Source organism: Cygnus olor, chromosome 6, assembly GCF_009769625.2.
Source record: "Cygnus olor isolate bCygOlo1 chromosome 6, bCygOlo1.pri.v2, whole genome shotgun sequence".
Lineage (NCBI taxonomy): Eukaryota > Metazoa > Chordata > Aves > Anseriformes > Anatidae > Cygnus > Cygnus olor.
Genome location: NC_049174.1, coordinates 19,930,928 through 19,956,566, shown reverse-complemented (window position 1 = coordinate 19,956,566; position 25,639 = coordinate 19,930,928). Strand labels below are relative to the sequence as shown.

General features: G+C 37.7%; 1 protein-coding gene across 2 annotated transcripts in view; it reads left to right on the top strand.

Annotated features, from left to right (window-relative positions):
- Window positions 1-25,639, top strand: part of PPIG (peptidylprolyl isomerase G) — a 34,325-nt gene that overhangs the window by 798 nt on the left and 7,888 nt on the right. Inside the window, exons 1-12 of one of the 2 annotated variants that reach the window (XM_040561886.1) lie at window positions 27-256; window positions 8,050-8,129; window positions 8,237-8,311; window positions 10,700-10,807; window positions 11,297-11,341; window positions 13,231-13,318; window positions 14,411-14,440; window positions 14,531-14,670; window positions 21,561-21,765; window positions 22,759-22,926; window positions 24,431-24,515; window positions 25,250-25,386. In XM_040561886.1, coding sequence (XP_040417820.1) covers window positions 8,069-8,129; window positions 8,237-8,311; window positions 10,700-10,807; window positions 11,297-11,341; window positions 13,231-13,318; window positions 14,411-14,440; window positions 14,531-14,670; window positions 21,561-21,765; window positions 22,759-22,926; window positions 24,431-24,515; window positions 25,250-25,386 — 1,142 coding nt within the window. In that variant the 5' untranslated portion in view covers window positions 27-256; window positions 8,050-8,068. Of the gene's footprint in view, window positions 1-26; window positions 257-8,049; window positions 8,130-8,236; window positions 8,312-10,699; window positions 10,808-11,296; window positions 11,342-13,230; window positions 13,319-14,410; window positions 14,441-14,530; window positions 14,671-21,560; window positions 21,766-22,758; window positions 22,927-24,430; window positions 24,516-25,249; window positions 25,387-25,639 lie in introns of those variants that run through there. The other variant, XM_040561885.1, reaches the window with a different exon arrangement.

Genomic DNA, 25,639 nt, shown 5'->3' with positions numbered 1-25,639 from the left:
CGGCGAGCCGAGCCCCGAGCGGCTACCGTGGTCGGCTGGAGGGTCCCCTGCCTCTCCGTTAGGGATTTCTGAAAGCGCTTCACGGGTTTTTATCGGTAACGAATTTCAGGCTCGTTTTGCATAGGGCCACGACCAAGCTGTACGTGTTGTATATGTCTGGTTATCCTTTGAGTCGTTAGCAGGCTTAGGAGAAAAGAGAAATGCTTTATCAAAACTCGCTGGAATTCCTGTTACGTTGCCTTACAATCTATTCGCAGTAGGTGTCTTCCATAATGGCGATTAAAAAAAGTCATTTTTGTTGGTAGTTACTTAGTGCTTGATGATTTAAGTGCATCGTATTTTACTATTTTACTAACAGTCTGGTACCTGTCTTAAGAGGAACGCGAGGCTAACTTATACTGAGTCAATTTGGTAAGAAGAATCTGATCTTCTGAGACAGAATATTCAGTTTTTCATGCTATTGTTCTATATTACCTGCAGAAGAAGTTGCTTTTGGGTTGGAGTTTTTTTTCTCTTTGTCTTTTGCCCCATTTTGTTTCACCATTCCTACTCATTAATGCATTGGGATCCTGTATGACAAGTTTTTAGATGCTACCATGGTAAAATAGTGATTAAAATATGACAGCTAGACATGATTTATGAGGCATTAGTTTATCTCAGTTTGAAGAGCGTATAATCTTGACTTACCAGTTTTTTTATTATTTTTAAAGATTTGAAAAAAACAGCTTTACCATATGAAGTAAATCTGAAGGGGGACATACAAAGAATAGCAAACTTGATAATACTCTGAGAGTGTGTTTAGACACTATATTTTTTACTAAGGCTTTCCGTTTTTCCAGTCTTCTTCTGTGAAACAAAAATTGTTTTGAAGTTAGCTAGTCAGTCATCAAGAGGTTACAAAAATAGTATTTTTTTTTTTTTTCCCCTTAGGATTTCAGAAAATCTGTGGACTATGAGGTTATTTGGAGTGAAGAATACGTACTGCAGTGGAGGATATTGTAGTGCAGCATGGTGTCTCCAATACAAGTTCGCTCCTCTGTGCCACATCCATTTCCATTCAATAACCCTCTTCCATTTGGAAGCAGTCAGTGAGTGCCAGGGAGCAAATCTGGCCATCGTTTAATGGAGTGAGGATTTGGTCAGAGGCTGGGAAGGGAAGTAGAGCTGAAGTAGTTGAGAAAGGAGGAGAAAAAGAGATCACAGAACAAGATTGGTTGTGGTTGGCAAATATGGGTGGGCATTAAAAACTGTGTCCCGCTGTTATACAGTCTTGCCTAATTATGATCTTCAGTAACTGAAGAGAGGAAGGGATTCCACTTCTGAATTTTGTTTTAGTGGTTCGAACAGGTAAATGACTTGGAGATTACACTATACCCTTTAAACACTTTTTCTTTTATGTTCTTCAAAAGGTTGCTTTTTCTTAGTATTTTCCTAGTTTTAAAATACTGCTTTATTAGGTACTGGCTGCTGTTGGACTTAATGCTGCTTCAGTTTCCAGTTGTGAGTAGTAGAATTGAAATAGACATATTCTTTGCTGCTTCTGGGAGAGCAGTGAGCTCCAACGAAGGCACTTGTGCACAGACCTGAGAAAACACATCTGTGTTTTTTCACTACTCCAACAGCAAAAAAACAACCAGACACCTTTTTGCATAAATCAGGTGATAGAAAATCATGACTTATTCAGTAACAAAGTTTTTTTCTTGCTATTTACAAGAGTGAGTAGATATTGTAACATCATCTTCACTTTAGGTTTCTCTATACTAGGAAAATAAAACAAAGGCCATTACCTAGTGAGAACTTGTTTACCTGTTTAAGTAGTTTTAAGAGAATGGTACCACCTTCTCAGGTTAATGTTAGTTCTCCCAGCTGAGATGCTATAACTAAGGAGGCATTCCTTGTATGCTTCAGTACAAGACAACTAAGCTAATGTTAATTGCAAAAATTCATACTAAAAGGGACATAAATTTAACTCTACAGTACAATAGTGTAGGAGTATGTACTGCATATTTAGTCAGGACCTATCTGATGCTGCTGCTTTCTTACATCTCTCTTAAGAGGTTAAAAGGCTTTTTCCTCATGTCCTTGGAAGACAATGGCTGGTCTTGTCAGGTACCTCTTGATTTTTTGGGGGGGAGGAAATATTATATAAATAGTCCAAAAAAGACTTACAAAGTTATTGGAGAAAGAGGAATTCCAGAGGCCTGTGTAGAATGCTATTTTTTTTCTTTTGAAGCGTTTTTGAGTTCACATGGTTGCAAAGACAGCATCTGAAACCTAAAATGTGTTGAAGTGTTTTACTTTTTTCCGAAATCTGCTGACAAGGAAAAACAAATCTTGTGGTGCTGGTTAGTAAAATGAAATTGAATTAATTTTCTTAGTTGTGAACAGTTGGTGCTGTTAAGAGTCTCTTGATTGTGAAACAGAGGAAGAGTCACCACTGTTCGGGAAAATGTTGAGGAAGTGATTGAGATTAAGGATTGAGCTGGTTGGATTTTTGTTCACGCTTTTGGTATCATCCTAACGTAGCTAGAAGCTCTGACACAGGAATGGCACTAATAATAAGATTTCATATCCCTCATTTAGCAATCATAAATTCATTTGCAATTTAATCCACAGTAAAACAAACATATAAACAACATTCATAGGCTCTGGCTGCACTGCCATTTTAAGCCGATGCCAGAATCCTTTTCTTTGAAGGAGGCAGAGGGAAGGGTACTTTTCATGTGATGTGACCACCTACCTGTACGAGAGCTCACGACATTGACGTACAAGCCCTGCATTCTGGTAGCAGCCCACACTTATACTGGCTTCAAGTGACTGCGGAACAACAGCCTTAGTGAACGTGGTGTATGCTTAGTGTTCACTCTGTGTGTTTGCTTTCTCTAGATTCCAAGTTTTGCTTTAAAATATTTCTGAAGATTTTGGATGGTTTACTTTGTCATATAAACCAATACAGGTTTGCCTTCCTGCATTTGTAGGTGGCCTGGAACAAAATGGTAGAAATGTGAACTCATGCATTTTATTGTTTACTTCATTTGGATGTCAAATGAAGACCACTGCAGAAGATAACTATACATTGATGCAAGGAAACAAACACAAAGTTAAGGAGAGATTGAAAGTAGGGGAGAGTAGTCTTGGACAGGTGGAATGAAGTGAAGGAGGAGGACACAATAATATTTTTCCTCCAAATCTGTTCTGCCCTGTGCAGGGTCTGACTCAGATAGCCAGTCCCATAAACTGTTCAGCATAGTTAAAAATGAAGGGTTTATTTTCCTCATAAAACTAGGAAGTACTCTTGTATTGCTGCTTGCCGTCAGCTTCTGTGAGATGCATGACACGCTGATATTTCACTTGATGCGCATCTGTGCGTGCACATGTCAGTCTAACCCATTTTGACTAACCCATTTCAGTCAAAAGGAGCTAGGTTATATTAAGCAGCATTATTGCTAGATCCTTGCTAGCACAAGTGATTTTGACTGAAAAAAAATCTGCAGGATGTGTTTTTTAGCATATCAACTAATACGGGTGACAGTCTCTGGCAGAGGAATGCTTGAGAACAGTGTGTGACAGTTCTCCTTTCTATTGGCAAAGCTCATTTTGAAAGGTAACAGCTGTCTGCAGCCTGACTGTGAGTTGACCAACTTTATCCTACAAATATTTGAACAAAATAATTATGCTAATGCAGGTGTGTAGAGCGTGAACCCTGACAGATGCAGCTGGTGATGCGCTGGCTATAGATACAGCTGTTCCAGCAAAACTAAATTTTTGGTGTATTTTTTTATTTCTGGAAGTGGAATTACAATTCAGCTTAGAGTGCATTTTGTGTTTATGGACAAACAGACGGGTTTACGTATACTGAAGTTGGTTGGTCTTTTTTTTTTTTTTTTGGACATTGCTTCTACTTACTCTTATTGAGAGGCTCCTCCAGCAGGAGGTGGTTGAAAATGCTGAATGGCTTGAACATTTCACAGTAGTACTTGGGTTGTTATACTGTCCTTTCTTACAGAGTTTTGGAAGGAAGAAGTGAGCTGACTTTTCAAGCTTGCCCTTCTGCATAGCATATTTGCGTATGTAGGTATAGAGGGTGCCTTTTGGTTGAGTATATCATGTTCCTTTCAGATTCTATCAAGTCTCATAAGAATATCTACATTTTAATTGAAAATAAACTTAAGGAGAAAAATACATAAGTCACATAAGCCCTGTTGTTACTAGATATGTAGTAGCATTGAGCTTTACTTGTAATTTTCTCCTTTTTTTCTTATTATTCTCAAATTGCTTTTCTTTATTCTTTAACATGCATCCCCATTTACCTGCTTTTAATGCAGGCAAGTTTTAAGTAATCAGCGTGTACAGGATTGTGTTTGGTATGAAATAATACATGGATAAAAATAACAGTTTATGGATCATTTGTGAGTCAGTAGTTCCCCTGTAACACTTTAGGAGAAGGGCTGTCTGAAGTGCTGGCTGTACAAAGGGTACTTAAGTATGTTGGTGAGCAAATGCTCACTTGGCTTGTAGGTAGCTAGGGTAAATGTCACTGATATCTTAGCCTGGTTTACGAAGAGTGTGATAAAGTTTATCCAGTGTGTTTTTCTGTCATCTCTCTCCTGCGTGTACAGCTAGCTTCCTCCCTACCTCAGCCTTTCCAATAAGTTTTGATTGTTTTCCAAATGGTTTTAAAAATGAGACAGCCCTGTGTAATTTAGAGAAGTCAATAGCTGCATACAAAAAAAGCTGTCTATTAGTGTTCTCCCCAAGAGAAGCATTTGCAACATCTCCTCAGGAGGAGGTGTATTTACTTGGCCTAATGTTTGTACTGACCAGTTAACATAATTGCCATTTTGAACCAAGAGCAGCCAGCGTTTATTTTAGGGGGATGCTGTTGGAGAATTTGGGGAAAGTGCAGGGCCCGCTGGAGATCATGGGAGAAGCCGTGTTAGTAGGTGGAACCAGCCTGGGGACGATGTGGGCAATAGGGATCTGGAACACACCGACCTTCACTTGTTCTGCTGTTCATCAGAGTATGTAGAGAAACAGCAAACTGAGCAGAAGTTGGTGAGAGTGGGGATTCAGGTAGAATTCTCTGGTCTGTCCTTCCCTCTTCGATCCTTTCCTTTACAGAACCTAATTAAAAATTGACTGAGGTAAAATACATGTCAACATACCATAAAGGCATATATTTTACAGTTTAGCTTTAGTCATTACCAATGTTATCAACCAAAATTATATTGCATATTAAAGTAGCTTGCATTTATTTGGCTAAAATACTGTATATCAATGTACATGCATACTTCCTCATTTCTCAAGCAAATTATCTGTAAAGCAAGGCTGAATCCCTTCTTGCTCAAGCGCTGAACATACAAATGCTTAAAGTTTGGGTACGGTTGTCAATCAGTTGTCGCACAGTTGGTCCTTAGATGTCTGGGATCAGTTAAAACTATCAGTTTTATCATCAATCAACAAATAGGATAGCATTTGTTCTGAGAGGCATTCTAGAAGAATCCCCCTCTCGTCTCCCCATGTGGCTGTACAGCCCGTTCTGCTGTTGCCACTGTGCGCGTTGGTGGCTGGCCTGGCTGGTGCGTGTCCGAAGGGAAGGCAGTTTGTCTCCTCCCACCTCTCTTATCTCCGTTCCCTTCCCTGTGTTGCTGCCTCTCTCCTGCTTCCCAAGAGTTCATGCAGCGGTGTGATGGTCAGTGATCCACTGACCCGACAGCCTCCAACTTCTCAGTGATGTGCACTTTTTTTTCTATTTCTCTGGCTGGCTACAGAACTTGCTGTTTCTCCTTTGTCAATACAACAGTTCAGAGAGAGGAGCAAGCAGGATGAGGCAGGGTTGCTGCTGCTTTGGTTGAATCTCTGGCTTCTGTGAACTAATGCATTTGTTACAAAGCCAAGCAGGTATGTGCATGGTTGCACAGTCTGGCCATGGTATTATTCACACGAATGATAAATTGTTGAGTGGTGTTTCATTTAAATCTGTCTGTCCTGCATTGCTCTTGTGATTTTTCATTGTGTAATCTTGGTAAAATGTTAGGAGTGATGCTGAGCACAAGGAGAGGGAAAATGGGCTAACATGATTCCAGTAGTTTTTGATTTCTTGTAGCCTCTTGATGTACATAAGCTTGGAGTGACAGATGTCAACAAATGAATTTTTGAGGCTGTTCCGTGGCACAGCTACAAAGCTCTAGAAGAGATGTGTGGAGTATGTCAGTTAGATTTGAGTAGTGTTTTCTGGCAATAAAAAAAATAATTTCATTTAGCAGTAATTGTGGAACAGCTACATCTTCGTTGTTGTTGTTAATAATGTAGGATGGTTTGGATGCTAGTTAGAGCAGCTCCTAATACTGCAGTGACAGGAATCCCAGAAATATGCCGAAGAAAATGTACATTTAATCCCCAACGTGACAACAGGTTAGTGATTTGTCAAGTTCTAATCATCAAACGTTGTCTTCGACTCTCACCAGTCTCTTTATTTGTGGCAAAAATTTCGGTTATTTCTGAAAGTGCGCCTACTTGACTGGCGAAATTATTAGGAGGACCTCAATGAAACACCTTTAATGCTACATCACTTCTTTACATTCACACTGTAGCATACAAAACCAGGAGCAGCCTGTCACCTCCGTGGTCAGGAGGTCTGGCACCTTGCCTCAGGTCAGTGCTTACTGCTGAGGCATTTGCCCTCTGGAGGATGGGTGGTAAGCAGGCTGCAGGTGTTACTGGCCACAGCCGCATGTTCTGCAGCCACAGCTTGTATGAACACCTGTAGTTTGATGTGGAAGAAAACTTAGTGTTTAAGTAGCAAAGGGTGTGAATATTTATTGTACAGAATCTTGTTGTTGTTGGGCATGCATCTAGTGGTCTCAATGTGTCTGTCAGCTTTTCAGAGCTGTCTAGTTGTCTCACCTTGCATCCAGTCAGGCTTCTGAACGTGCCCAGTGGATTATTCCTGTGAGAGTTTCTTTTTATATGGAAGAGTTGGCTGTTGGTGTGGCTGCTCCAGTTTGCAGCCCTGCTTAGGGTATGGTGCCATGGCCACTGGGTCTGGCCTGCAGCAGTGCTGCTCGCGGCTGGCCCTGAGTGCAGTGCCCTGTGTGGCTCTGCCTTCATCCCACCCACTGCTGCAGGTTGCTGGCTGCTGTGGGTGCCGGAGGGGCAGCAGGCTGTCTGGGATTTCTTGTGAACCTGCCCGCAGTGAGAGCGGGTGGACACTGGTGTCAGTGAGGACAGGAGTGAAGGGAAAGTAGGAGACCATCAGCAAGACTGTTCATTTGACACTCTCACAGAACGACGGTGGTTGAGGAAGTTCGGCATCCTGTGCTGTCTGCTTTTCTGTACTCCAAAACATTACGAGCAGTATGTACTTTCTTGAGCAGCTGTAGTTCATGGTCCAGGTGTATTAATAGAAACTGAGTTGAATTGACCAGGTTGGGGACTGCAGCAGCTAATGAATTCTTGAGGAGAACGGCCCTGACCTGAGGCTTGCACCCCTGGGCCAGAGGGGTGAGCAGCCTCCTCAGCCACTGACACCGAACCTGACAGACTGCAAAAATTAGTCCAGTTAAACATTTGAAAAGCAGTTGCAAAAAGTTGTTTGTGTGCTTTCTGGTCTCAAAGCTGACTTTTTTCTTTTCCTCTGATACTTATTTTACCTTGAAGATCCAAGAATTCTATGAGTTAAAAATTTAAGTGATTACCTATGCCATCTGGAAAGCAAGAAGACTTAAAGCTTTTTTATCCCCCATACAATACAATATCTTTCCTTCTTGTATTTTCTCATCTGAAGTGTGTTACTGAAATTTAAATACAATACTGTTGCAACAAATACAAAAGAAATCACTCATTTGGGTCCACAAAACATGAAAATAGCCTAAAATACGTAGCGTTTTCTTAATCTTTTCGACTACTGGTTTACTAGCTGTTTCTAAGGTTTTCTTTTATTATCTATCTTCTCTGCAGTTTTTATTGTCTTCATAAAATCTTTGACATTGACTTATGCAGTTTCACTATGAGAAAAGATAAACTCAATTTTATTTTTATTATTTACAGTATTTAAATTTTTGAAGCCATGGGAGTAAAGGTCCAGAGACCTCGTTGCTTTTTTGACATAGCCATCAACAATGTACCTGGTAAGAAAATGAAAATAATGAATTCAATAAGATATTGTTCTTAAATATTTTATAGGAATATCATAAATGCCAGTCAACTTCATAACAAATAATGGCTTTTTTTCTAGCTGGAAGAGTGGTCTTTGAACTGTTTTCAGATGTGTGTCCAAAGACATGTGAGAATTTTCGCTGCCTTTGCACAGGTTTGTAGATTTTAAAATTTACTTATAGCTTCTGATCTAATAACTGTGTTAGCTTGTTTGACATCTGTTACTTTTTCCTGACATTTTCTTATGTATAAACTAAGTGTGAGTACTGAGTTCTTGGTATCTCTAGAGATTTAGCAAATTGCTCATACACATCTGATGCAGAATCCAAGTGGCTGTAGTTTTTTGGCTTAGGATGTTGCAGAGGGCATATACTAATCAACTTCAAATGATGATTTAATAAGCTGACCTTCTTTTACTAGCATGGTGGTTACTGCTCATGTTGTGTATCATCTTGAAAGGCAGCCAATAAGTCAAGCGTGCAGGCTTGCTTTTCAGTCTTACGATACCTGGAGATATTTGAAAGGTGTTGCTGGTATTCATTAGTATTTTTGCTTTTGCTGTAACTTTTTTGTTGATGGAGAGTGGTGATTTCCACTCCTAGTGAAATTTAGGTTATTTATGAACAAAGTACTTAGAAGATTCTTTCCCAGAAGCATTTCCAACTAGAGTTATTTCCCAGTGCAATACCTGTTTTTGTTGAAAATGCTGACAGCAAAGCCTACACATTATCATCAGAATGATTCGGAGAATACATAGATCTGTGTTCGGTGTCTTCAACATTTACTGCTTCCTTTCCTTTCAGCTCTGTTGTCTTTCAGGTCAAGGTTTGTAGCTGTTAATACCAAATCACTCAAGAGTACTAATACGATCTGAATCAGGTGTGGGTGCGTAATTGCATTCACATTAAGTTAGGTAGAACACTTAGTGCAGCATTCATGCTGACTGCAGTGAATGTAGGCATTATCTGATTTAGGTGTACTGGCTCAGAATCAGGTTATCAAAATTTGCTAACAAATTTGAATCCTAGAATGATTCTTTTTATTGAATATGAGCATGATTTCGCATGACCGTGGCATTCTTGATGTGCTATCAGAAGTTAGATTTACCATGGAAGGGTGTTACTCCGCACTACTGCTTTAACTTTTTGACTTGAAGTCTTCGAACAGCATTTCAGGTCAGAAGCAAGTACTAATAAGAATATACTGCTTATGTTCAAAATCACATTCAGAGAGAGGCTGAGCAACTTTTCTGCTTTACCATATTTAAGAATTGACCATATTTACTATATTTAAGAAAGTATATTGACAAAGCATTTATGATATTGATCATAAGCAACTTAATTCAAAATTGTGGGGTTTTACATTTGTCTCTTTTTCTAGTGGTTTTGAAGAGGGTACAATGTCTTTTTAAAACAGTGGTCAGTACTTCTGCTTTTCACTGGCAATACCTTTTGTTAGGCATATGCCAAGCCAGTGGAATATATAGCTGCACGTGTCCAAGTTCCTATTGGAAGTGTTTTTTCTACTTAGTCAGATCTATATGGAAGCACCAGTCTGTTACAGGTAAATTCGGAGGCAACTGCCCTTGACAAAAATTGCCAGTTTCATGGCTCAGAAGGAGCTTGTCTAACAGTTTGTCAACATGGAAAGGAGGAATTCTTTTCCTTCCAGTATAGTCTTACTCCATGCTGTTACTTTGAGGTTGGTTCTGCCATTCACGGGACCATGCCATGAGCCATTCATCTTGCTAACTCAGCAGAGACGTAGGTAGGGGTGAAAGTGGGTAGTGTTCTAGCTGAGGCAGAGCGCCTGGTTATGAGTCTGAAGAGCACCAGAGCTGATGCAAAGGAGGAGGATGGCACAAGACGCTTTCAAAACTATTTTTCATTCTCCTCTCCTCTTTTTCCTTGTGATGTTGTGTCTTTATTTTTTAATGTTGTTGTTTGTTTATTTTTTATTTTTCATTATCAACTTTTATGCTGCTTCTAGTCCTGCAGTGTTGTAATTGAAGATCTGAGTTTCTCACCTGCTTTTGGGCAAACGTGGTTAAGTTAAGTCTAAACTGACTGTTTCATTTCAGTCAGTCCACATAGAAGAGGCCTAGAATGAATGACTCAATAAAAGCAATTTGAGTTATGTGAATAGGTCTAATGTCCTCTCAGCAGTAATAGTAATATATTGCCCCCCTTAGATGTTTAAGACTCTCCAGGTAAGTGGCATTCTCCATTATCTGTCTGAGCTCTTAATTTACCTCTCTGTGAATTAATTGTAGCTGTGCTGACAAAAAAAAAAAAAAAGGTGATTATGTTGTTCTATACTGGTGTCAGTAAGGAGTTCTTTTTTATGACAGTAGAGATAGAAGGTAGTTTCTGTGCTTTCTTAAATGTGAGCTTCTTACGGGCATTACAAGTATGTGCTTGCCTCACAAGTTAATTTTTCAGAGTTTGGTAGATGATTTTGATTAAATGCTTATGTAATGCTTTAAACCTGTAGAATCTCCACAGTAAAAAGAGTCACTTTGTTTTTTCTTCCTCTCCTTTAGGTGAAAAGGGTACAGGAAAATCCACCCAAAAGCCATTGCATTACAAAAGTTGTCTGTTTCACAGGGTAGTGAAAGATTTTATGATCCAAGGAGGTGACTTCAGTGAAGGTATGATGTGAATCTTTGAAGAAAAATGCAATGCTTATGCAATGGAATGTTGCAGGAGTCCTGTGTAAGATCATTCACTCTAATTATGTGATTTAACTTTGCTTATGCTGAAAAAGGGTAAAAAACTTCACATGGAAACTTGTGTAATAAACTTACATAAATTTATACACGCTTTCTGCTCTGTAACCTCACTACTAGAGTACTAAGTACTTATGGAAAGCTGTAAATGTGAGGGTAAAATATATCTGCTGCTGGGAAATAAAGAAAAAAGGGACCGTGTAGCAGAACATATGGGAAAACTTCCTTGTTTGCCAAGTTTGCTTCTGCTTAATGGGACTGTGAAGATGTCTTGATCTTTTTTGCATATCTTGAAGAATAATGTTAGTGACTTGGATGCAGTTAAATCAGTATTTTGTGTTACAAAGCATTGCTCACATAATAAGACTTCGTAATCACTACTTTAAGTTCTAACTCGTTTCTTCTTTCAAGGAAATGGCAGAGGAGGAGAATCCATTTATGGTGGCTTTTTCGAAGGTAAGAGTTTTATCAGGCTGCTCTATTTTGGTATTACTGTAAACAATTACCTGTACATCCTGTAGTTTTTAGTTGGTAAACCTGGACTCCATTGTTTTGTTCTTTTTTTAAGGTGTTGTCTGGTCCTAAAGGCCTTTGACTTTACAGTTTAGGTAATATTTACTTTTAAGATTAAAACCAAACACTTTCATATTTGTCAGCTTTACAGTTTTATAACTGTTTCTAAGCATGGCATTCTAATTCTGAACCTACCTTTTGGCTTCAGCAGCAAGCTAAAAGTTGGGGAATACCTTTTCTAGTCAAAAGGAGAAAGTCATAATGGAGTAGGGTTTTCTTGCAAATATTTATTTATAAGGAGGTATAAAGCTCTGCTTTCCTGAACCCAAGAGTAGTTAAGTATAAAGAGGCCATCAGCTTTCTCACTGTGCTGGTTCTACTTCGGTCAGTGTTGCATAAGAAGTACTTCTCTCTCCAGTGTGCTTCTCAGCCTACGTTTGCCCAGAATGTACTGGGGCATCTCTGTGTTTCTTGGAGCAGTTTCACATTACACCTAAACCCATGTGATGGCTAGCTGCCCTTGGCAAGGGTGGTTATACTTCTTCCCCTTCCCTGACATTTTTAACATTGGTTCTTGTCTGAGCTTGCAGCAAACTATCGAAGGAATTTTTCACCATTTTACTAGGGTCAATTTGCAACTGCCAAAGGGGAGGTCATACCTTGCACTGGCTGTTACTCAGATCACACTGTAAGCTGATTCAGTTTGCTAAAATGCCTAAAGACTGTTAAGGCAAAAAGTTTATTAGTAAATGTATCCAAGTCAGTAGTTCGGCAAGCGTCATTACCGGCAAAAATGAGTAGCTGAGGGAATGTATGGTTGGGTGAGGTGGGAGGAGCAGCAAAACCTCTGCCTACCTTCTGGCAGTTGCAAGGTGTTTTTTCAGCTCAGCGACAGCATGAAACGATCCACAGGAATTTTTCCTTGTGTGGCACCCTTAACCAACTAACTTACTGTAGGATTAGGTAGCATTCTCAGTCCTGTGCAGCACAGAAACTGGACAGGTAACCACAGAGAGTAAGCTGGGCTGTCCTTAGCACTGCCATACACAGTGTAATGTGAAACCATAGCTTTACAGATTGTGTACTTTTTAAATTTGTTAATGCTTGCTCCTGCTATTTATATCTAAAGAATATTAATCAAACTTCCTCTGAACAGTTTGGCTCCCCCTACAGCCTTGATGCTGTTTTGTGGAAGGAGGAAGATAGGATGGTCTCTTATAGGTGTCTTAAATGAAGATGGTGATTACTTTGCACAGTTCCATTGAGATTTAACCTGAACTGTCAAAATTATTTACTTACCAGAAGTGAGATTCACTCAAGTTAAATTTATTTTCTTAGTGGCAATTTTGGTAAGTTCATTTGTGTAGGTGACAGACAGAGAAGTGTTTTGGAATTGTCATCAAAATGGGTATCCATGTATATCAAAAAGGAACAAAACAAAAATCCTGGAGGTGACAGGGTTTATTAATAGTTAGTGCACAGCTGAAAACTTTTTTTTTGCTTTAAAGTGGTAGTAATTGGCATATGCAGAATGAAAAAAGAGCAACAGCTGAAAATAATGAGGTCCCTGTTAATCCTGGTAGGAAAAAAATCTCTTGAATAAGATCCCTTTTTTTTTTCCCCTCAGGCTATAAGCCATTAATTTATTCTTAAATTGCATTATTTAGAATGAAAGGCATAATGTATTTGAAAAAATACCTATTTTTAATCTAATTCTAATGCAACTTTTTACAGAAGTGTGTAGTAGATTTACTTAATATGGGTGAGTTTACTTAGAGCATTTATCTAAGCATATGTGGTGTATTTAAAGTAATTGAAAACACTTTTTTTAGATGAAAGCTTTGCTGTAAAACACAACAAAGAATTTCTCCTTTCCATGGCCAACCGAGGGAAAGATACAAATGGTTCACAGTTCTTTATGTAAGTATTGTATTGTTCTGAAATGTGCATGTGGTTTGCTGTTTGTAAGCTATAAAGATAATCCTTTTAAATATTGTAGACTAGCTCCTGTGCAAACTCAATGTTTTTTCACAGAGTTCATGGAAATAGCTGTTTTCCTAATGAGCTGTTTAGGGAAACTGTTGTTATCACTTTTGTATTTAGTGCTTATTGTCTGTGCAAAAGAGTTTTTGGTAGTTTTCAGTATCTGTATTCTATCTCAGGCAGTAATGTAAACCTGTTTGCTCCCTGTAGAGCTTTATCACTTTCTTCTAATATGTGTTGTCTGGAAGGAAGCAAAACAGCTCTAGAGGTTCTCTGGCTCAAAGCAGTACAGAAATTTTCTGTCAAAGATAACTTCCTAATGCAGTTTCATTTATAGCTATGTCTAAAGCTTTAACTGTTAGAAGGTAACTGCAGTAGACCTTTCTTTAATTTATTTGTAGAAAACATTCTTGAAATCATGGGTCTTAATTAACATGGTAAGTTGTACTTGTCACCATTAGACCTTTATTTTGGGATTTCTGGAAAATCATTACTGTATTTATCTCAGCTTTTGATTTCTGCCATGGTTGACATCTGTACACATCCTATTGTAGGGGAAGGCTACTGCAAACTGCCTAATTGTCTACAGGTATAAAGAGAAAGTTCTGATGTCAAATATTCTGTATATTCAGATATTTTTTTCTTCCTTTGATTGCTCTTTATTTTCTAATAAGGTTATTTGCAGTTCTCCTTCTTTGACCAGTTTCCTTAATTTTTTTAATCTGTTCCTGGTTCCTATAACTTGAATACATAAAATTCTTACATTCTCTGAGAGGATGCTGTCTAAAAATTTCTGTTCTTTTTCTTGGTCAGTAAAATGTGGTAAAAGATTGAATAGGTAACTCATGTAAAACAGGAAATATAACTGTACACAAACTTACAATAATTATATATTGATTGTAGTCAGTGTTATTAATTCACTTAAAATAACTTTTATCTTAATATGTATGCATGCTTCAAATGTTGACTGCCTTCCACTAAAATTGACTTCTGTTTTTCTCTTGAAATTAAATCATCTGGAAACAACAGAACAACTAAACCTACACCTCACTTAGATGGGTAAGTATCTCATATTTTCTAATGTTTATTGTTTGGGAACTACTTTAAAAATAAGTATTAAGAATTCTTATTTTTGCTTAAATTCTTCAGACATCATGTTGTTTTTGGACAAGTCATCTCAGGTCAGGAAGTTGTGAGAGAAATAGAAAACCAGAAAACAGATGCATCTAGTAAACCATATGCTGAAGTGCGCATACTGAGTTGTGGAGAGCTAATTCCAAAATCCAAAGGTAAAGTTTAACTGTACATCTACATATATGTGAACCATGAGGTAATTTTGCTAATTTGCTCAAGCTGGCAAGCACTTGTTCTAAAGAAAGTGCTATGTTAAGTACATTGATGGCAGTCTGACTTTATTCAATAACTGCTGCTTTTTTGAACTTATTTAAAGTTTCAGGTAAATCTTAAGGACAAGCATTTAGAGTAGTCTGAAATTTCCCTTTAGGAGAAATCCTTTAAGTTGCTATAAAGTACATTCATAAACAGGAATGTGACAGAATTTGCCTTGGCTTCTGGGAAGGGTGCCCTTGCTCTGCCATTCCAGAGCTGTATGTGGTCTTGGAGATTGGATCCTGCTTCTCTTAGCAGAGTAAGGGTCAATCAAAGGTGCTGCTGTCCTACAGAAAATCTCAGTGGAGGAGACCCATGATGCATGTTTGGTAGAAACTCTGATAGAGATTGTTATGCTTTTTCATTCTTAGTGCCTTCTGGTGATAAGTACTGTGAAGGGTTGAACCAAGGAATTTGAGGCTCAAGTCAATGATAACTGTTTCTTTGGCCTAAGGAAAATGTAGGAATTCAAACTTGAGCTTTTTGGTTGTTTTTTTTTTTTCTTGTTGCAGTTATCTGTTTACCTGTTATGGTGCCTAGGAGAATGACCTTGAAGTCTGAAGTAATCTTTTCAGTCCCTCAAAGTTCCAAGTAAAGTTATTTTATGGCTCATGACTTCTCAAAAGCTGTACAACTTCTTAGATTAACTCACAAGTCATCCTGCATGTTAGGACATAATTTTCTCTCTGGACAAAATACACTAGCGCTGTTAGTGTTAGAAAATGAAGGCGTTGGTACATCAGAATATATAATATGTGTATAGTACGGGTGAAGCTAGTGGGGGAGATATCTACCCTGTGTGTTTTCCTTCGTTTGCCATGCTCCATTTTAAGCCACTCGAGAAGACTTGAAATAGAATGACTAGATGAAAGCTTTAGTTTGAATTGCATAGTTGGAGGACTTAAAGCTGTTAGGTCGGGGCTTAATGTATTCATCAAAGGAGTGAGGAAAAAGTAAATACAAAATATATTTTTTCTTTAACTTTTCCTCAAAGAGAAGAGACCTCTGGGGATATCTGACTGTCTGGTCTTACTTGTTTGTCTGTGTAGTTCTACCTCTTTGCCTCAGTACTGCTAGGATCTTGGAAATGGTGCTTACTGTAGCTGGTCTGGTGTGCCAGGGAAAGAGGTTGCTGCCAGGGCGTTGGGGAAGGCCACTCAACTGACCGTAAGGCACAGTACTAAATACTAGGAGTGTTTGGAAAACAACAAGCGTTACCCACCAGGGGCGGGCAGGCAGAGAGCAGAACTGAGTGCAGGGAGGAATATTGGCCATAGTGGGCACTAATGCAGAGCCAACCTGATGAGGGTGCTGCCTTGTAGACCGTGATGGAGATCCTGGTGAGCAGAGAATCCTGCTTTTGAAAGAGAAGCGTTTTCTGTAGGATCTGCAGAGGGAAATTCACTGCTACAATGAGAGGTGATGGCATGGCTGGGATTGTTTGGTACATGTGTAACATGGAACCACTGAGCTGTGTTGGCCTGAGGTAGTGGAGATGCAAGGAAGACTTTGTCATCACATCAGCAGAAGGAAATTGGACAAGCTGCTGTCCAAAGCTGAGAAGTGGAGAAGGAGAGGCCCTTTGACCTGCCAGTATAAGGAAGAGGCCAGGGAATCCAGATGGGAGGAGCAATTTCTGGGAGCTGAGCAGCATCATGGAAAATCATCAACAGAGAGCCATCTAACAGTGAAACTATTTGTAGCACTTTAAAACAGTAGAAGGCAAAAGGGAACTGATAATGTGAAATGTGAGGCAGTTAACAGAGTAGACTGCTTCTGGGAATTTGTTGTTTAAGACAAAGGGATAAGGAGGTTGCCAGGAACGGCAGTAGAATGTTGGTGAATTTTTGTGGGAGAGTATATAATGATAGCAAGGGAGGCTTAAACTAAAATCTTTATTGTATAGGCTTGTCTGGTAGGCAGCACAAAGGAATTGGGCAAGTCATTATGGATTTAAATGGAGCTAATAATTCTTGGGCTTGACTGGGAAGCCAAGATGGCACTACCAGAAGGAATCACAGTAGAAGTTAAGTGTGTAGTTTGAACGTTTCCCTGTTGGGTTAAACTTGAATGGGGATTGGATTTTAGAGTATTGGCATTAGTATCCAGATAAAGTGCTTTATGGAGGAAGCAAATCTATGTTTGTAGAGAAGAACTTGATTTGTATAGGGATGAAAAGATGATCACCTGACTAAGTTAACTTACTGGATCATATGTAAATTGAATGATTCAAAGATCAAAGTTTAGGTACAATATTGCAGAGGCCTAGAACAGAAGCTTTGCCTTGGGGTTAGAGAGGATGATAACATAGAAAAGTGGGATGTTTCTTTTCCTTGTTTTTTCTCCTTTTTTTCCTTTAAAATGGAAAAGTGAGTTAATAAAAATGAATGAGAGAAGATAAATTTTAAAGCAAGAATCCCTGACCAAGTGGTGGTGTTTTTAGAAAATCTTAAAGCGTGTGGGAAATTTCTGGAAGCTGTTCTAAAAGAAAAATCCACCACAACTACAGAAACCCACTAATATTATGCCAGCATTTAGAAAGGACATTATGAACTAGCTAAGCTACTATCATTCTCAAGAAAACTTATGGAACAAGTAACACTCTTGATTTTCTTTAAGATAAGTGGGAGTTTGATAGAAAACTTCATCAATTGGTATCAAACAAACCTGGTTTTGGTTTTTTGGTCAATACCTTTAATTAACCAAAGGCATATCTTAGACTCTTTTCAAGAATGTAAGATGCTGATTTTAAAATAACATTCTGATTCAAAACCAACCAAACAAAAAGGAACCTCTGGCAAATAACTGAAGCAAGATGTGCAAAAATAATAAATAAATAAATAAAAAAGACCTGATATTCTGAACAGCGAGGTGATTAAACACTGGAAAAAATAATCAAGGGAAATACCTGTCTTAATGTCTCGAAGTAGAGATGTCCTCTTTTTGGAGAGTATGCTGTAGTCCAGCACAAGTTATTGGATTTCATATAAGGTAGCTGTATTGATGTCATTGCTGTGACTTGCAAGATGAGATCCTCTGTTCTGACTTACGTGCCTGAACCTGACTGTTTCTGGCCAGGTCATTTCTTCATTTCAAGTCCACGAGTCTGATACCATGGCACTAACAAGAGTTGCTATGTTTCATAGCAAGCCGAGATGTGGAGAGTGCTTGCTCAGCTGTGCTGTGCAGTACAATCATGTAATTCACAAAATCTGGCAAATACTGTATGTCACAGTGAATGGAGTAGGAAGCAAGGCATCTATTTCAGATGTGACCATAAGCTGAAATCTAATCCTGAAGTTAATGAGCTGGAACAGTTGGACTGTAAATAGAAGTCTATTTCCTTCTCACTGACCTTCATGCTACGGGAGTTGTTTTGTTTATTTTGATCTTTAATTGGCCAGAACCACGCTGGTTCAGTATTCAAAATAGTATTTGCTGCTGGACAGAGCTAGTGAGTTGTCACTAGAAAGTATATCCAAAGGCTTTTGCCCAATATTCTGTCTTTGCTAAGTGAACAGGTTTTTTTCTGTTGTTGCCCTCCACCCCAACATGATTTCCCAAATATATAAATCTGATACTGAAGCTGCTTTCTATATTTCTATCAGTGGAGAATGACATTGTTTGTTCTCATAATTGCACACTAACTCACTTCCACTTGTAGTTACTATTTACTCAGTTTAAGGTAGTAATATAACATACCTAAACTTGTTGCAATGATGCAAATAAAAATGTGACAGGTGGCCTTTGGCACACATGAAATGGATGCTGGAAGGCAAAAATACATGAAATAACTGCATTTTTCCACTTCTTATTCAGACTTTTTGGAAATTGAACTTGGAGCCGTCTTATTTTTGCCTGAAGACGTACAGGAAGCGATACAGTGCAGTATAGCGATTTTAAATTTTTATTTTAATGGGCCAAAACCAGAAGAGTAGAGTAGATAGATGATAAGCACATAAGTGTTTTGGGACATAGAAACTAGTTAATTTATTTAGTACTTCTTGTGTTTGGGAGCTTATTTTTGTTTGTCACCTGTATGACAGCAGGCTCCTTTGATTGAAATACGTTTGGAAACAGTTCAGTTTTCTTCATAGAGATTTACTTGTTACACTCTGACCAAGTATATATGTTTAGACAATCTAAGGCTGATATAAAATGTTAATGGCAGACTTTTTATTAAATGTAGTGCTTTAATAAGGATGTTGAGGAGAAGTTTGAGAAAATAGACCAGGTATCTTTGTCTGGACCAACATGGGAAGTTAACAGTGTAGTAAGGGACCCATCTGTTGGATGAAACTTTGCCAGAAGCTCTTTTTAGATGGTTTTTACATCTGATGGTAACTTCAGCTAATTTCAGTTAATAGGCTGTTCTAAATGGTTAGACAGCATACTAGTTTATACAGCACGCAGAGGTGACCAGAAGAGTATTTTAACTTATGAAGTACAGGGGTTGTATTTCCGTTGGCTCTCAGGCTTTTGTTAGTCTGCCTCAAATGAGTATTGTGAATAAAAACACCATGAATAAAGTTGCTCCAGAAATCATACAGCTATGACATGCCTGCCATGCTTACCTGAAAAGTTAATGCAATTTAGTGCAATGAGAAAAAGAGAATCTGTAAAAAAAAAAAAAATTTAAAAAAAAAAAAAAAGGTATGACCAAAAAAAGGGAGGCCAAGATGCCATACTTAGTTGTTCCTGCAGAGATTTTTCTGCACTGTGTGTCTGGTCCACTGTGAATTAACCCTTGGCTAATTTGCTGTTACTCAGATCTTTCATCTCAGCCAGGTCTTTTGGAAGCAAGTTCTCTGCACCACTGTGAAGAGGAAATATTTTGCCTCAGTATATATCACTGATATATAGAAACTTGACCAGCATTCTGAATGAGATACCTGACAGAATAGGGTATTGGGTTGCAACAGTAGAGGTGTTGACTTATATAGGTGATCTAATACTACCTGTTATTTTGCTGAAAATTTAAAAAAAAAAAAAAAATCTAATGGCAGAAATGCATTACAACTCTTTTTTTTAAAAAATAGTTTCTTTAATTACTTGTCTTCATTATTTGTGTAAAAAATGACTGCTGTAATAGCTAATACTACTTACGTCATCTTGTTGGGCACAAGTGGAAACCAACAAAAGAAATGCTTGGCTAGACTAAACAGTTTAATTTCTCTATCTGTAACAGGAAAAAAAATCTTGCTCTGTTGAGGGAGACACCTCTGTGTTTTCTGTTATGTGGAATCTGAATAGTTTTCAGATGCAGACAGGCTGCATAGTCATAATGCTGTCTTTGGTGCCTGGTTGTTTGCCTTTTTACTTCCCTGCTTTGTGCGGAAAGTGATTTGGGGATGGGGGGTTGCCTTTAACTGCTTCTACGTTGGTGTAGATCAGATTTAAAAAAAATTCTGTAAACTTTGAATTCTTTGGTTACGGTGAGTTACTATAACCTTAGTAAAATAGGCTAATGCTTTCAGTTAAGATTTGCATGCAATGTTAAAATTCCTTTCTGTCTCTGACCTGCAGCCTATTCTAAGGCCTTAAAAGTTGTTCTAAAATACGCATTGTTTTGTTTGGCAAGGAAACAGGCTGTTCAGACATCAATATTTATTTTGGTATAGTTTTCTTCTGTTTAATGTTGAAAGTTCAATTTCTTCTGTCCGCAGCTGTACTGTTAGTGTAGTTTGATAAGATGTCTGCGCAGTTTGCGATGGATATGTAAAATAAGACTTGATGCTAATTAGACAAACTCAGCTATGGTAGTCCATAAACAGCCAGCACACCCTCCTGGAATTCTGGCTAGAACTTCTGATTTTGTGGATTAAGAGGTTGATGGGAATTTCCTAACACATTGGAGAATGTTCATGCCACTTAATTAATTTACCTGAAGTGTGTTGACTCAAAAGCCCAGACTTCATTTAGTGAAGTTCTTAAAGTACTTTTTTATGGTTATATATTTTTTCAAATTAGTAGGACTGACATCATAATACTTGCATCACTTTTAATTGTTAAGTCTCAGATCAGTTAGAGGGCGTAAAAAGGTGTGTGTGTGTTCTTGTATTACTTCCTGCTGGACTGCTGTAAGATTGCTAATAAATTGCTGATTTGGAGCTCCAGTTGACAAACCTGGTGACTTACGTAATTAAGGAATAGCCTGCTCTTTAGCTGGGATCCTTTTCAAACCAGATAGCTTAGTAAGCAACTTGTATCTTTCTGTGGAAAAATATGTTGAGCTGGGGGATTAGGGTTGTTCTCTGAGCATCATTTCAGTTAGTAGTAAGGTTGGTTATCCGAGTCTTCCCTCTGTTGGGCTGACTTTAATGGGTAATCAGTTTAATGTATGCTAAACTATTATCTATTTTCTGCTTCAAAACTTCCCTCATTTGTGGTTTGAGTAGCTTTTATATCAAGTCAGATTGCACCTGAAGTCAAAGAAAATATTTTATAAACATATAAAAAATTCTAAATAATTTTTCATACATAGGAGACGTTATATAAAATATCTGAAAACATACACAGCTATACAAATTCTTGACAGAACAAATTTAGTACTTTAGATCTTCTTTGTAGGCATAAAATGTTTGGAACTTTTTACATATTTCTAGACACGTGCTGTGTTTTACTTGGGAGAAAGTCTTTTTCCAAAAACTTTGTTTGCAAGTGTTGTGATGAAGTACTCTCAGACACAATTACAAGCAGCGTGGGGAGTTACTAGATAAGTTGATTTTTCCAAGATTTATTTATAACTGTTTGATATATAAATGTATGTCTTTGTTTTTCTGACTTAAAGCCAAGAAAGAAGAAAAGAAAAGACACAAGTCGTCTTCCTCATCCAGTGACTCGGAAAGTTCGAGTGATTCAGAATCATCTTCAGATTCATCATCAGATTCTGAGAGTGCTTCAGAAGAGAAATCTAAAAAACGAAAAAAGAAACACAAGAAAAATTCTAAGAAACACAAGAAGGAAAAGAAAAAGAGAAAGAAAAGCAAGAAAAGGTCAGTACTGAGATCTTTGTGTATGCTGTGTGGTATAATTTTCTCCTGTAGCTACACAAAATTGTGTTCTGTATCTAGTGAAGTAGACAAGCTTAGGTTTTTTTTTTCCTGATTTTTTTTCCTTTACTATCAATAGTAAAGGACAGTGTCCATGTGCAAAAGTGCTGCAGCTTGTAAAGGAATAAAAGAATGGACCAAGACTTTCACATACTGGATTTGAAAAGTTGCAGGAACGCTTCGTTTGAAATAAGTGGTGATAGCTTGTTTACCTAAATTCACTTCTGTACAACTCAATGTACATTATATTCAGCGGGACTTAGGAGAATATAGTATACAAGAATAAAAGCAAAACTAAAGAAAATACTACAGGTGAACGTACTTAATACCACTAGTTCTGTGTAATATAATGAAAGTCTTGCCGTTTCACTGGAAGATGATAAAACTCAGAAGTCTCTTGCTTCTGAAAGTGGTATTTCTAATCTAATAGTTTGTCTTTCAACATGAGATAAAGCTGTGTCAGTGCAAGTCACGTTTTTCCAAGCTGGCAGTAAAATACAAGAAATACTCATTTAGTGCTGTCAGGCATTATTTCTGTGGGAGTAAGCCACTTTCACACAATTCTATTGTTTCTACCAATTACTTGGAGCTATAGTAGTTCTTAGTCATGTGCAAGTGTAAAATCTGAATATGACTTTGATATATACATCAAGAAAGCTGTATCTAACTCTTGAATAAATGTGTGTTCAGTGTTGCATCATTGAAATAAGTAAAGAAAAATATTGATTAAAAATCTACTGTAGTTGCATGTTTTGGAGTAAAGATATGGGGGGGAGATGTTTCTGAAATGGATGTTGGTTCCGCAAGTTTTTCATTTTATCATTGTATACAGAATTAAGAGAATTTCTGAATTATTTAAATAGATTGAAAGGGTTTTTTTTCATCCAGATAACTCATCTCAAGTGTAAATATTTATTTTTATACAAAAAAAAAAAGCTCATCCAGTGAAAGCGAAGATGAAAACCCTGAAGCACAGCCGTTATCTACTGTCCGTCCTGAAGAAATTCCTCCTGTACCTGAAAACCGGTTCCTGATGAGGAAAAGTCCTCCTAAAGCAGATGAGAAAGAAAAAGAGAGGAAAAGCAGAGAGAAGGAAAGAGAAAGGTAATATACCTGCTTGACAAGACGCTGACAGTCATCTGGTCATATTGCTGTTTTAAGACTACTGAGTCCTTTCCCTATTAAATAGTTGGATGTTTCTGAGCACAGGTGGATGAATATATATATTCTATATATAAATATATATATATTTATATATATATATATTATATATATAAAAATTTTTTTTTTTGCACAAAAGCTTAATGTTTGGAAATAATTCTAGTGAGTGAAAAATGTAGAATGAATGATTAAAGAAAAAGCAAGTGAAATGGAGCATAGTTTCATGTAGGATTCATTACATACAACTGTCCAATATGAATTTATAACCTGTTTTGTGTTTTTTTCAAAACAAAATACATGAAGTCGTGAAATATTTTCTGGTCATCAAGTCTGAAGCACTCATAAGGAATGTTAGGGGGGGACAGGGAAGGGAACTACTTGATCAGTACCAGTTGGGGTTTTGTTTTGCGCTTGTTTAAGAGATTTAACCTAAAGATAGTTAAGACAAGATTGCCTACTCCCTTTATTATAAAGACTTTATTGAAGAAACCTTAAAAGGAAAAAGAAAGGTAAGAAGGAAATACAATAACTAATTTTTAGGTACAGTTTTCATTGGAAATTGAGAGGGATAGCTGCTTTTGGGAGCCACGTATTGATTATCAATATTTTGTCCCTTAGTTACTAACCCAAAGTGGAAGTTTCACATGGAAAGCTAGTGCTGTGTAACAATTACTAAATGTGCCCTTATGAAATTTTATAGGTTCTGTGAATATCGCTTAAGCCCATTTTATAAAACCTAAACTTGAGAGGGCACAAGTGTTGCAATTATTCCATGTAGGATTTTGTGCTTGTCCGTTGTTGTTTCTGTCTGTACTAGAGAGGTTGAAATGCAGTTAAATGATTATTAAACTTTACTGCCTGGGTTTCTTCTCTTACAGTACCAGGTTTAAATGGACCTTGAAAGTGAACCTCAGCTGTTCTCATGAAATGAACTGATAATGAAGGGTGGCTTTGTATTGTCACTGCCAGAACACAACAGTGCCTCTCACAGCTGTGTGAGGATATTCACTTTTCACATCTGTGAATGAAACCTCGCACAGGCAATCAATGCATTGCAGCTTTTCTCCCATACATGTACAGATCTTCTGTACATAAAAAAAAGGTTAAAGAAGCTAGCCACTCCTGAAAAAGTGAAGTATCAGTTTAAGTTTATAGTGTGTAATTATTTTGTTCTGGCATGCGTGGTTGTCAGGCTCCAAAATGTAAAATAGTTAACAACAAATTTGAAGGAAAAGATGGACCTTTTCTGATATCAACAGATTTTTTTTGTTCTATTAATGCCACACACAAAAGCAAAAGGCATGTGGTGTGGTTGTTACTGGGCCAATAATAAAGAATAACATTAAATGTCTGTTTTCTTTTGATTGTATTTAATTTCTGAAGAAGATATGAAGTTGTTTTTATCTTCTTTCATTCAGTGTTACAAACAATATCACTTTATTTTTAGTAATCTATCGAATTCCCAGTCAACATACCAGAGAAGATTGTTGGTGACCAGATCTGGAAGGAAAATAAAAGGAAGAGGACCACGGGTAAATGTTTGCAATCCCTTCCCCAAAAGAAAGAGCGTGGCAGCATGTTCTTACTGAGCCTTTTCATTAGGATGGTCAATTTGGGGGGTGGGAGGGTGCACGTGTAATTTATGGTGCACCATAATTGATCTGGGGGCTAAAGCTAGAAGTAAGACAAGGAAAATTAGTTTACTGTTTGCATACTGAGTTTATTGGAAAGAAGTAGGACGCAAAATAACAAATGCTTTCATTGTATTACTGTGGTAGTTTGTGAATCAGTGAATCATCTAGCTCAAAAAGTGTTCTAGTGAACACCAGAACCTGTACCATGTCACTAGCAGGAATGTGGGGGAAAACTGCCCTTATTTGCAAAGGTGAGCTTAAGGAAAAAAAGTGTAAAGTGTTGTTTTGGTGTTGCTTGTCAAAGCTAAGAAGAATTTTCATTGTCAAAAAAGTAACTTGTACTAATTAAAAACAGACAGAAGACTTCTACTTCAGGATGTTGTACCCAAAAATTGCTGAGAAGTTACTTTAAAATAGTTACTAGATCAGACACTTTGTATTCCTGCTATAGCTGAATATCAAATATGTTTTTTGGTAAATTAGTAACTTGGAAGCGTGAACCTGATATATACGTCTAAGTGTAATGTTAGGTGTTGTGGAGAATCACCCACTGGGGATAAAATACTGCTTTGAATTTCACATGCTGTTGATAGCTAACTTATACCCATTTTTTTTCTTCTTTTCCTGTTAAGCGTTACCGGACGCCTTCCAGATCCAGGTCAAGAGATAGATTTCGACGCAGTGAAACTCCTCCACATTGGAGGCAAGAAATGCAAAGAGCTCAAAGAATGAGAGTGTCTAGCGGAGAAAGATGGATAAAAGGGGACAAGTAAGATTATTTCTTTTTGGAGTATGTGCATTTAAATTTTTGTATATATCAGAGTAATAAGCACTGTCTTAAATTTTTAGCTATAGTTACTTCAAAGAAAAAAGGACACTGACTTGGTTATTCCATTGCTTAACTGTCAGAATTCAATCATGCTTATTTGTGGTTACCATAAATATATGGGTTTCAATACAGATGGCCTGGTGTGACTTTGTTTCAGTCTCACTTCTGACTTTATTTTTCAGAGTGGAGGGGA